The sequence below is a fragment of the Muscardinus avellanarius genome (assembly GCF_963383645.1).
Source record: "Muscardinus avellanarius genome assembly, chromosome: 12".
Taxonomy (NCBI): domain Eukaryota; kingdom Metazoa; phylum Chordata; class Mammalia; order Rodentia; family Gliridae; genus Muscardinus; species Muscardinus avellanarius.
This window is the reverse complement of record NC_137798.1, coordinates 25,407,355-25,420,954: the sequence shown is the minus strand read 5'-3', so window position 1 is coordinate 25,420,954 and position 13,600 is coordinate 25,407,355. Positions and strand designations below refer to the sequence as shown.

Sequence of the window (13,600 nt, the reverse complement as noted above, 5' to 3'; positions counted from 1 at the left end):
TGTCTTAAAGATAACATTTCAATATTTCTTTTTGCTTTCTTTCTTACCAGAGAATATTTTTTTCTTTTTTTTTTTTTAGGTGAAACTATCTTATATTTATTTTTCAGAAAAAAATCTATCCTGATATGGAATATGGACTCTAGATACCCAAAACAATCTCGAAGCAAAAACAAAGCTAGAAGATGTATATTTTTTTATTTCAAACCATATAAAGCTACAATAATTGAAACAGTGTAGTACTGTTCTAAAGGCAGATATATAGACCATTGGAGTTAAATACAAGCCTAGAGCTAAATTCTTCCCTATATTGTCAAGTTATTTTTGACAAGGTTTCCACGAACATTTGGTGGTGGAAATAATAATCTTTTAACTAAATATTGTTGAAAAATAATAATTACATGGAAAAGAATAAAATTGGACCTTTACCTAATCCCATATACAAGTATTAACTCTCTTCCGGGAAGTACGCAGATGTAGCTGTACTGGACTCGGTGAATTCACTGCTGCTGCCGCCGCCGGTGGCAATATGGCGCCTCTGCCACGCCCTCGGCCATGAGGCTGGCGTATTTTTTCTTCTCTGGTTTTGATTTCCACTCTGAATCCCTGCAGCGTGTGCTGAGCTCAGCCACTGGGAGCTTTAAATGCTGTCTGCGCCGAAAGATCCCGCCTGGCTGTTCCGCAGCGGCTCACCTGGCTTGCTGTAGCCGTCCGTTGAGTTCGCCGCTGCCGCCGGCAGTATGGCGCTGCTGCCGCGTCCTCGGGCGCGTGTGTCTCCTCTGTGGCCCTGAGCTCTGTTCTCAGTCCGCTTTCTCTCTGGAGCCTGGTGGTTTTTTTGTTTCTCTGGTGATGGTGTTTTCTGGCTATGAAAGGCGCTCTTTTTGTGGTAATGGAGATTGGTTGTTAGCGGGACTCTTAAGCCCCGCTTTTCTCGGTCGCCATCTTCCCGGAAGTCTGAAGTACAGTCTTACTAAGTTTCTGAGGCCAGCCTTGAACCTACAATCTTCCTGATTCAGCCTCCCAAGTACTGGGGTTAGAGTCCTGTGCCACCTCGCCCAGTTTAGGAGAAATTCTTGAACCACGTCTTCTCTGGGCATTTTCCCAATGAACCGAGACTTAACACATGGGATGAGACTAATGAGACTGTGCAGCCACCAAGAAGAATTGACTCGGATGCAAGGAGCTTTCATTTCAGTTTGCAGGAGAGCAAAAAGAGTGCGCGTGCACGGGTATGTTCAGGAGGATTTGTGTCAGAATGGAAGGGAATCTTTGAGAAGAGGAGAGATGCTGAGTCAATGGGAGGTGATTTAGAAATGGTCTGTGTGAAAAAAGACATGCGGAATTTTAAACAACTGAGGTATCATATTTTGCCTATCAAACTGAGAGATTAAAATAAAATATAATACCAAATTATGCAAAGGGTACAATTCCATGGGCCCATTATGTACATTGCTGGTGTGAGTGTACAGTAAAGAAAATATTTACTGAAAGAGACTGTGTGAATGAGTGTCTAAGGCCTTTCTTTCTTTCTTTCTTTCTTTCTTTCTTTCTTTCTTTCTTCCTTTCTTTCTTTCTTATTTGTATTGGGGATGGAACCCAGGGGCATTCTACCTCTGAGCTATATCCCCAGCCCTATTTTCTATTCTTTATTTTGAAACAGGGTCTCACTAAAAATGCAAGAGGGAGGCAGAGGCAGATGGAAAGAAAGACAGATGCAAAAAGACTGGATTTTTTGCTACACCTTCAATTCTGAGAGATGCTTGGAACTGTCTCACCCCAAGAGTAATGAGCACATACCTAGCACCTACACCCCTAAAAACAACCTAGAAAAAAGGGGTTTTTTTCTTATTAGAAAAAAGACTGGGTTCAGTACAAGGAAAATACAAGATGACCTTGAACCACCTCACTGTTCCTTGAAACCAGAAGCTGCACAGAGAATGAGGACAAAATGCCAGAGCTCACAGAAGCCAGGGCCAAAGAGCTCCCCGCTCCTTATCTTCATAATTTGGGTTGACTGACTCTCTCTCTCTCTCTCTCTCTCTCTCTCTCTCTCTCTCTCTCTTTCTTTCTTTCTCTCTCTCTCTCTCTCTCTCTCTCTCTCTTTTGTTAAGTTGGCTAGTGGTTTATCTATATTGTTGATAACCCAATAAATGCATGAAAAATGCTCAACATCATTAGCAATCAGAGAGATGCAAATCAAAACTACCCTGAGATTTCACCTAACTTTAACTAGAATAGCAATCACTAAAAACACAAACAACAAATGCTGGTGAGGATGTGGAGAAGTGGGAACTCTAATACACTGTTGGTGGGACTGCAAATTAGTGCAACCACTTTGGAAAACAGCATGGAGGATCCTCAGAAGAATGGGAATGAACTTACCATATGATCCAGCAATACCACTTCTGGGTATCTAGCCAAAAGAATGGAAACTAAACTACCAACCTAATGCATGAATATTTATGTTCATAGCTGCACAATTCACAATTGCCAAACTATGGCACCAATCAGTCAGTCATAATGTACATCAATTGATGAATGGATTACAAAAGTATGGGATATGTGCACAGTAGAATTTTATTCAGCCATAAAGAAAAACACAATTATGTCATTTACAGGGAAGTGGATGGAACTGGAGAACATTATGCTAAATGAGATCAGTCAGTCCCCCAAAATAAGAAATCAGATGCTCTTTCTAATATTCAGAAGCAAGGTAGAAAATGGGTGATAGGAGGAGCTCTAGACAAAGAAGGAGATACTATGGATGAGCAAATAAGGCGACCTAACTGAGGAGCTGGGGGAGGGAAATTCTCTAATGCACATGATGTGCACTAACAAGCATATCAAAGTCAATCACTTAATCAAACATGAGAAGGAGGAACGGGGAGGGAATGGGGCAGAAATTGGGTGAGGGCTAATTGGGTGATGTATGCATGTAATGCCTCCACCATCTTGTAGTCCATTAAGATGTATGACTACAATGCACCAATTAAAAATTTTAAAAAACGAGCTTCCAGCTACTCCAGGACAGATATAGCTCCTGAAGCACGAATCCAGAGCAATATAAATAAGCGGGTACATTTAATATGTGAAAAAGGACTAAACTCTGATGTAGTTGCAAAATATATCCATTACAAAATACTTACTAATTGCAAAGAAAAAATAACAGTAACTTTACCAGAGAACCTGGCAGATTCCCCATTTATCAAGTAAGCAAGTGTCTGTCTTTAATAACGGCCCAAACTGAACTTGAACCGGAACTGAGAGGCCATGAGAAGAATCGGATTATTTCTGTAACATCTCAGCCAGAGATACAGAATCTGAATCTAAGCAGAGCAAATTCCCATTGAAAGACATTCTACAAAATAATTGGTCTGGATTCTTCAAAAGAGTCAGTCATAAATCCAAGAAAGCCCAAGAAAGCTTTATTAGCCTCGAGGAGAATAAAGAGACACACGTGTTGAAAGAAACGCACAGTTCTGAATCGGATCTCTTTGCTATAAGGACATTATTAGGACAGACGGAAAAAACGGAATAGGATCTGAGTTAGAGAGTAGCATTAGCGTAATGCTACCATCAGAACTTTGATGGCTGCTCTGTGGTTATACATGAGAACTTTGTTAAAACAAGAAAGGTGCAAAATGTCCTCAGGGGTGGGGGAGCATTTAGCAACTTACTCTCAAGTGGTTCAGGAAAAGAGTTCTTTTCACTGTACTTGCAGCTTTTCTGTGAGTTTGATATTATTTCAAACATTTTAAATTACACTTCAAACTGTCCAATTTGTTTTTAAAGATCTACACATTTAGGCGGACGTGGTGGCGCACGCTTGTAATCCCTGCGCTTGGGAGGCTGAGACAGGAGGATCGCGCAGGTTCGAAGCCAGCCTCAGCTGGCTTAAGAGACCCCGTTTCCAAATAAAGTATAAAATAGGTCTGGGAGTGTAGCCCGGAGGTAGAAGGCCCCTGGGTTCCATCCCCAGTACCACCAAAAAAAAAAAAAAAAAAAACTACACATTCGTATATGCATTTATACCTAAAAGTCTAAGTATACATGCACCCAAATATTAAGAAGGACTCCTTTTGAGTAGTGTAATTACATTTGACCACAACTTCTTTTTCCTCTTATTTTCCTAATTTTCTACAATAAATAGTGGCCTTTCTCTTCTTTTTAATTTTATTATTATTATTTTGTACTGGGAATTGAAACCAGGGGCATGCTACGTCCAAGCTACAGCCAAGCTATAGCCCCAGCCCATTTATTTTTTTTATTTTTTATTTTGAAACAGTAACTCACTAAGTTGCTGACGGTGGCTTCAAACCTGCAATCCTCCTGTCTTAGTCTCCCAAGTACTAGACCACAGACTTGCACCACCATGGCCAGCTTGCCTTTTTTCTCTATATGTCAAATCTTCAGTAGAAAATATAATTTGGGTGTGTGTGTGGTACTGGAGACACAGGGTCACTGTACCTCCAAGCTACACCCCCAGCCTTATTTTATTTTATTTTTGAAACAGGGTCCTGGTAGGTTGATGAGTTTTTGGTACTTGTTGAGACTGTCCTCTAACCTGCAATCCTGTAATTCCAGGATTTGGGAGGCTGAGACAGGAAGAATGTAGATTCAAAACCAGTCTCAGCAATGTAAAGAGATTCTCAGCAACCTAGTTAGACTCTATTTCAAAACAAAGCAAAAATAAAATTCTCAGCAACCTAGTTAGACTCTATTTCAAAACAAAGCAAAAATAAAATTTTAAAGGGCTTGGGGGTGTAGCTCAGAGGTAGAATGCCCCTGGGTTCAATCTCCAGTACCAAAAAAAAAAAAAAAAAAAAAAAAAAGTAAATCCCTAAATTCAGCCACACTGATAAAAGGGAAATGAAGATCTCCTTTCCTTTCTCTTTTCAGTGCTGGGGACTGAACTCTGATCCTCACACATGCTAGGCAATTTTTCTCCCACTGAACGATACCTCCAGACCTTTGAAAGGAAGAATATCAATGAATGTATAGATGAATTTTAAAGCAACCACAATAACTAAAAACCGTGAAGCTTTTATTAAGAGCTTCTATAGTCTCAACAATTCACAAGCGATAGCTGAGTATCCCTAGTTCAAGAAAGTTTGAGCCTGGCTTGGTGATGCACACCTGGAATCCCAGTGCTTGGGGAGTGGAGACAGGGTCAGCCTCAGAAATTTAACAAGGCCCTATTTCAAAATTTAAAAAAGGGCAGGGCAGGGGTGTAGCTCAGAGGTAGAATGCCCATGCGTTCAATCCCTATTATATATACACATGGTGTCGTGGTAGCATCATTAATTCAACGGCCGAGAGATCTGGTTCATTTGCTCTTGAGTGGTAATGACTATAAAAGAACAGGAGGAGATCAAGCTGTCTTACCCAGTGCTTGAGAATGAGCCATGCAAAAGTGAGAGTTCAGTGCACACACACACAAATGTCGAACACCTGGATGTATAAAGCATTATGTTAGCTCTACTGAGGCGGGCCCCACGTACTGATACACAGGAACTAGCCATGCTGCTCAAGATCAGCTAGTAAGTGTTAAAGGTGGTTTTTCAATGCAATCCCATGGCCGTCGAACTTTCTAGAATGTGTGCTGCCAGATTCCATTCCTATGCTACACTGGCGTTCTAGAGTTTGTTATGCCTGCCTAATAGAAGTGACCTCCAGCCTGGGGCCCTGCCCCATACCTTTGTAAATCCTCGGGTAAATGCCTTATCTGTCCCTTCCTTAGAATATGTACATTCTATTTGGGTGTGGTGTTGTTCCTTGTAATCCCAGTACTTAGGAGGCGGAGACAGGAGGATCACAGGTTTGAGGCTGGTTTCAGCAACTTAAAGAGGTCCTCTGCAACTCAAGACCCTGTCTCCAAATAAAAAATAAAAAGGGCTCAGGGTAGCTCAGAGGTAGAATTCCCCTGGGTTCAAACCCCAGTACCACCCTCCTCTACCTTCCCCAAGAATAATTCATATGAAACCCTTTATAACATGGATTAGGCTACTTCATTCTTTTTATTTGTATGGTACTTGGCAGGAGACACAGAACTTTTTGCGTCTCTTAAATGATACTCTTTCATTGTGAGTATTATAACTTGTGAAGAAGTACAGGATAATCAATAAGTAAGTAGTAATTGATAATAAATGTGCCAATGAAGAATATAAAAGGAAATTATAATACAGCTTCCTTCTACAAAGATGCTTATGGCCTAACTAGGATTATGTATGGTGCAGTCAAATTAATTAAGAAGTATATGAAAGTTCTCAATCCCTTACCTAAAACTGCCACCGCCCCCCTCGGCATATACGAGCGTGACAAACGCTTGTATCATTCGGCAAGGTCCAAGGAGGCCACGCCCCGAGGAAGGAGGCGTCATCTCTGGCAGAAATACTCCCTGCTCTTAGATTTCTACACTAAAAAGCTCCAATGATGTAAAACAGGATTCCAAGAATTAGGACTGGGGAAGAAATTGAGTCCATGAAAGATAAATTTTCTAGTAAAGGGCATCCAGAATTCAGGGGCTGCAAAATTCCTTTCGCCCCCCCAGGCCGGTCCTTTGATCTAAAGATTAGCTCCCAGCACCTCTCTGCCAGCAGGGGAAGCTGCAAACCCACCTCTTGCCCCATTTCCCAAAGAGATGTAAAACTGTCTCTGGAACCTGGGCCATTTGTTTTTCCTTTTAAGAGATGCTAATAAGCTCTTATCTGGCCTTAACAAGCCTGTCTTTAGGACTCAGCAGCAGGACAGTAAAAAACTCAAAAGTCTGCCCCAAAATCATGCATTAAAGAACAATTATAGAAATCCAATCACCTGTGTTATAATGTTTCTGCCCTGTTTTACTAACTGTGATATAAATATTGCCTCATAGGGTGAAGGGTCCAAGAATTGCCCACCAACCCAAATATCGAAGGACTCACAAGAGATGTAAAATGCAAGCGAGGTTTTTTGTGCTAGAGCTCTGTCCCGGCTAGCCAGGGGTCGAGACCAAGACACTATGGCCGAGGTTCAACCCCTCCCCACTCCACGCTCTGAATTTTATAACCCTAGGAGGGAGTGGTTACACACGAGGGAGTGGTTACACACGAGGGAGCGGTTACACACGTCAGAGCCCGCCAAAAGTTCGAGCCCGCCAACCTTAGAATACAACCAATCAGATACAAGGACAAACAAGTACAACCAATAATTTTAAAACATGCATCCACACACGTCAGAGACTGCTCTGCCTTTCCCACCCACCTTGGCTGGGCCAGGCTTATCTCTGCACTGAAGAATCTGCCTGGAAAGCAGATTAGCCTGGTCTTGTTTGCTGATCTAGCTCAGAGATATGGGGATGGGGTCCCATTTACAAAGACCTTGGCCGGCAAGCTGGAGATTAGAGGCTTTGACCTTGTGGGTCCCCTACCCTCGTCCTTGAATCCTGCAACCTGGGCAGCTGGGCTTATGGATCTTCATTCTATTTCCAATCCTACCTTACTTCTATATCTTAACTCTATATTTTAATACCTTATTTCTAATCCTAACATGGAAGAAGACTTCTCTAGTTAACTTCTCATACTGGGGGGAAAGCGCTTCTTCCAGCCTGCTTTCCAGCACCCCTACAAGGGGATGGCGGAGCAGACAGGACCGGACAAATCTGCAATGCAGCCCATGGATCTTGATAAAGGAGGGCCTGGACTAAAACCTAGAGACAAAAAGACTCTGGAAGGATCAAAGGAGATCCTAGAAGACTGAATTTCCCCAAAACGGACTTTGGGTGTGAACCCCCACCTTTACAGATGCCTGCCTGTTCCAGATGCCTTTCCGGACTCCAGACCTTGCCCCCTAAGGCTCACCCAAGGCCAGAAACCTGATTCCAATGACAAAGGCCAAGGGGGCTGACTTTAATCACCTAGTCCCAGACGAATCTTAAACTGTGATGCCATGGATCTTCTTTTATCCTGTTTATCTTGTTTACACTTAATGCCTCACTATTGTCCTTTGGTGCTTACATGGGGTATAGGGTATAAATACTGGTGATGGAAATTAAAACTTTGTCAGTTTCACAGAAGGTGGGTGTCCATGTCAATTATTTTTTCAGATTTTTTCCCGGAGAGGAATCTCAACCTTTAGTGCTGTGAGTTTATTTCATAAAAGGGAAAAAATCTCTGCAGATAAGTGGCTGCAGAACTGCAACCTAAGCCCTTGTCCATCTTTCTGAGGATTTTGGTCTCAAACGGACTCAGTTTTATTGCCCCCCAGGACTGAGCAAGTTCGTTTCAGCATAAAACTTTCAGGGCCAATAGATTTTGGAACTTGAAATGTTCTGGATTTTCAAAAGCAATATTGTGTGTGTGCATTCACATGTAACATGTGTTTCTGAAACACCCCTAGAAGTGTATACTCACAATTGAACACACTAAATTTTCCACAGTGGGTTGCATAATGGTCACACCGCATAAATAACAATGATGAAGAGTCTCACAGTGTCAGTTTGTTCAGGTCAAGTGAGGTGTGTGTGTGTGTGTGTGTGTGTGTGTGTGTGTGTGTGTGTGTTACTGGGGGTCAATTTGTTCAGGTCAAGTGAGTTGTGTGTGTGTGTGTGTGTGTGTGTGTGTGTTACTGGGGGTCAATTTGTTTAGGTCAAGTGAGGTGTGTGTGTGTGTGTGTGTGTGTGTGTGTGTGTGTGTGTGTGTGTTACTGGGGATGGAACCCAGGGGCATTCTACCTCTGAGTAATACCACTAGCCCTAGTTTTTATTCTTTATTTTGAAACAGGGTCTCACTGAGTTGCAAAGGGCCTCTCTAAGTAGTCGAGGCTGGCTTTGAACCTGTGCGATCCTCCTGTCTCAGCCTCCCAAATGCATGGATTACAAGCGTGCGTCACCACACCGGCTTCAAGTGAATTTTAAGAGTTTTGAAGCCACTATAAAAATCTTTTGGTTTTTAGAGCTTTGAGGATTCAGAAATTGTGGGTATGGGACCAGGACCCTGTCGTGTGGGCTAAAGCATGTACACTAGTGGGTGGAGAGGCAGAGACGCTGCTGTAAAGAAGGAGTGTGGGTGGCATGCTGTGTAAGGGGCATTTCTGCCTTGGGAAGAGAGGTGTCCAGGCTCACCTCATCACATTGGCAGAGCTGTGCTTCCCTGCTCCAGCCACTAGGAGCCCGTAGAGTATTTCATAAATTGCTTCCCTGCAGGCTGAGCTTCATTCACAGGGGTGAACAGAAGAGGGAAATAGGGGTCCTTGGTAAGTAGCGGGGGACCCTAAGGAAGAGAAGCTGGGGACCCGTAAGGGGATGGAGCTGTATCTACAAGTGAGAGATTGGAGAATGTAGGCTTAAGTCCCTGGAAAACTCCTGTCTCTTGATAGTTCACTTCATACAACAGCTCCTTCGGCTTTTGCTGAAGGTGAAGTCATTCAGACTCAGACCCTTCAACATCATTCTCTATCCTAAAGCCCTGGGCTGACTGACCTACCAGACAACTCTCTAACGTGGCTGGTTTTCTCTGACTCTACTTTTCATCTCCTCCTACTCCTCTTCTCATTTTCTCCCTAGCCTTAGATAACCTCATGTCTCTTCCCCATGAGGAAGACGAGGCTGGGTCACCTCCTGCCCCTCCTCTACCCACCACTAAGACACCAGGGCAGCCCACAAAGGCAGACACACTTCCTGCACAACAGCATGGCTTCTCCAGGCCATTGCCAGGAGGCATGAGTCAGAGGTATAAAGGGAAATGTTGAATTAGAGGAGTCTGGGGAGAAACAAGAGATGACACATTCAAATGGTTGTCATTCCGCAAGGACAGGACGGATGAAAAAAATAAGAAAATAAAGGGCGAACCCCAAGTCAGAGCAAAACAAATCTTTTCTTCCCCCCAGTCTCCATGTGTATATTCTGTACTAGTACTGGGGAGAGGTTTTAAAATGTATTAATGTACCAGCATTGGGAAAGATTTCCAATTTTGAAAATATATTGTTTATATTAAAGAAAGCCAGGACTGGTAGGGAGAAGGGACTTGTAATTTACATTTCTAAAGAGAAGGAAGAATGCTGGAGCCAGGGAAGAGCTCTCTTTACTTTTCTAAGGAAAGACTGATGGCCTAAGGGATGGAGGAAATCCCAGATCCCGGAGAAGCAATTTCACACATCTTGGGAGATGGAACAAAGGTAGAGGCCCACCCCAATCCGCTGGAGAAGCAGAAACCTGGGCTAGAGATGGGCAGCGTGTCTACAGATCAGAGGGCCTGTCGCAGACTTGACAGGGATAGAAACACTCGGTAAACTGGAGTTCTTTGGTATATTCATTCGAAATGCCCCCTTGTGCCCCTCTCCAGCACAGGGCTATGACTACCTCCTGTATTTCTATCTTTTTAATAAACTTCTTTAAATCTTCAGCAACTGTCCAAGCTATGCATATTTATTCTTATCTTAGGACAAGAATCCACGGGTTTTTTTTCTGGTTTTGGTTGTTTTGGGTTTTGTTGTAGGTTGAGGGAAAGTGTGTCCGGGACCCTAGCAGGGGTCCCCAAGAACAGTTTCCCCACACCCATACTCTCCCAATCCGTAACATATTCCTTCCTAATTCTCAGTTATTCTTTAACCTAGGAAGATGAAGCTGAGGCTGAGAAAAATTTTAAGGGGAAGAAATCTTTCACAATGAGTCCCTGTAGCCATTTTGTCAGATTCCCCCCGGGGCCCATGCATGTCTAACTACACCTATTTCTTGATCTATTTGAATTTAGATTAAATAGGTTGAGGGCAGCCATCTGGATCCTATATTCAACTCCACAGCTTTTTCCCTGCCTAAGTAGATCAAACACCTGCTGAAATGTTTCTTTCAGTAACTTCCTCCTTCTTCAGAGCAAGAAAAAGGGGAGAGGAAAGGTGTGGAATGAGGATGACCTCTCCAGTCTCATTCATTCCACATCTGCTGAGGGTCTAATGTGAGCACTATTCTACTTCCTATTCTTAGTATGGGGGAAAAAAACGGCACTCTCTCTTCCTCGCTCCTGCTCAGCTCCCTGACCCACATCCCTCCAGCCCCTCCTGGACTCTGACTATGAGACCATCCTCTGCTTGCCTGGCAAAGCAGAAGTGGCTAGTATTGGTCAACTGAGTCTCCAAAAACATCCAGAGATAGAAAAAGGAGGTCCTGAAAAGGAAAAGAAGAGGAAAGGGGCACAAAGGAAAAAAAAAGGAAAAGAAGGAGCAAAGGAAACAAGGAGAAAGAGAGAGAGAGAGAGAGAGAGAGAGAGAGAGAGAGAGAGCATGTGCAAAGAGGCAGGGAGTGAAAATGGAAGGAAAGAGGAAAGACAGAAGAGTCAGGAAACAGAGTGCAGTCCTTGTCCCAGCACATGTTCCGTCCTGATGTGCACCCCGCACTCCTCGTCAGCAGACCCCCAACCCTCAGCCCTATACTTCTCCAGGCTCAGGGAAAGAAACCTGCTCCACATGGTTTTCCAGGTGCATCACAGACAGAATCATCTTTAATTGCACTGAAGAACATGGGTAACAGATGCATTGAACTCTTCCAGGCTGCACTCAAAGGCAAACTCAGACCAGGGAACAGACTGCTGACCAGAGCCAGGGTAGGGACGGGAGCCGTTGGAAAAGAGAGACAAAGAACCCAGAGAAACATAGACACTGCCACTCTGTTCATCACCTCTAGTCCCAGGAGCAAAATGCAATTTGGGTGAGCCCTAAGGAAAAGAAGAACTATATTCTCAGAAAACAATGGCGAAGAAGAGTTCATCCTCTCTTTCCAGGACCTCCTCTGCAAAACACCTAAGAGGAGAACCATGTGAGAAAGCAAACTAATAAAAGAAAGAGAAGAAGGCAAAGAGAAAGAAGAGGCTGAGCTGCTTCACTGTATGCCTGTTAACTGAAGTTTCATGTTGTTACAGGTTATAACAACAACCTTTTCCATAATGATAGTTGAATAAAGGCACTTGGGAGTGACTTGGTCTGGACCGAGTAACTGGCAGTATGTCAGATCGAAAGGACGGGGGCTCTTGTGGCATTTGGCCCCCTTGAGGTCACAGGGAACAGCAGGGCTCTTACAGACGCTCTCGACTGTTTTTGGGTCCTCGTGGATGAATGTGTACTGGGTTATGCAACTTTGATTGTGCTCTTTCATCTTGTGTGCCATCATGGTGTTGCAGTTCCTGGCTAGCAACTGGAGACCCAGATGGTTCCCTTTGCTCTGAAGGGATCTGAGCATCCTGCTTCCTCCGGCCTCATCTTTACCCAGGCTGGCGTCTTCTGGCCAGCCAGGTTGCGCCGCTCCTTCGTCGGTGAGCTCCTGGGCTTCTGTGGTCTGGGTGCCCTTTCCCTCCTTAGTGGTCTCAGCTTTGTCCTGCGTGTCACTGGACCAAAACTGATCCAGAGGCTGATCGCTATCTTCCAGGACAGCAGCAGCCATTTGCAGCCCCAGCCCCAGGCCCAGCCCCAGGCCCAGCAGCACCAGCAGCATCATGAAAAAGATCTGCACCAGTGTCAGCTTCATTCTGCCTGGAAGAGAGGAAGGAAATGAGAGGGTGTGATGTGCCCTTGAGATGAAAATACTCCAGGAGAGACTGCGGCTCCCTAACCCCGCGGCACAGGCTTTGGGGCTTCCTCTCCTTCTCCGCGTGACTCTGCTCTCCTGAGGCAGTGACCCTTTGTCTTTTCCCATTTCCCCATCCCTCCCCACCACATTCTCCATTACTGCGCAGTAAGGCATGGATCCTGAAGATCAGGGAGATGGCCAGGGGAAGCAGCTCTGAAACTGGTTTACATATGAAGAATCAGTAAGAGCTGACACCAAAGACTGTTGTACCAGTATTGGGAAAAGGTTTCATGTAACAGTGAGGAGATAGAAAGGGAATAGGCAGATAGGGAAGAGGCCTCGGTAGAAAAAGTTAATTTCCTGAGTTTCCTGAGGGGCGACAAATACCTGAAATTCCAAAGGCTCAGAGATAAGAAGGACCAGAGCTTCACAAAAGCCATCTGTTTACTAATCAACAAACCCACCAAACAAGTCTGGCACTGCTGAAAGGAGATTCTTCAAGGACTTGCAAATACCCTATGCAAATCCTGAGAGCTGCTTCCCAGAATTCCCAAAGTCACCCTAACCAAAAGAGGTCGGAAACGGACAGGCCTTTGCCTTAGTCGGACGACAAGTTGGGATTTTTCCCTCTCGGGACCCCCTCCCCTTTTGGGGAGCTGTTCTCTCGCTTGCAGGTCGTGTTAGCCCTGAGAGAAGGCAGAGTGCATCTGAGGGCACGTGGCTCAGGCTACTCTTGGGTAGTGACCTGAAGGCCTCTGCTGGACATCAAGGCTGACCAGGGCCTCTAGGGATGACCTGCACCTCCTTTCTGGTGTGGACTCTGGGAGAAAGTAGTTTGCAACTGACGGCACTTGGCTCAGGCGACACTCGGATAGTGACCTAAAGGCAACTACTGGACACCAGGAGACCCGACAGCCTGCGTGGTGTTCTGCCTCTTTTCCTATTCTCTCCTGGCAGATCGCGTGGACTCTGGAAGAAAGCAGCCTGCAACTAAAAGCAATTCGGCTTGGGCTACTCTCAAGTATTGTCCTGAAGGCAGCTGCTGCACCCCAGAGTTCCAGCCCCTTTGGGGTG

General features: G+C 44.5%; 1 protein-coding gene across 1 annotated transcript; it reads right to left on the bottom strand.

Annotated features, from left to right (window-relative positions):
- Window positions 1-11,842: 11,842 nt before the first annotated feature.
- On the bottom strand, window positions 11,843-12,484 carry RNASE10 (ribonuclease A family member 10 (inactive); the record flags this gene model as incomplete). Its single annotated transcript, XM_080707072.1, has 1 exon — window positions 11,843-12,484. One exon carries the CDS (start codon window positions 12,482-12,484, stop codon window positions 11,843-11,845), a length of 642 nt encoding a protein of 213 aa, XP_080563198.1.
- Window positions 12,485-13,600: the final 1,116 nt, after the last annotated feature.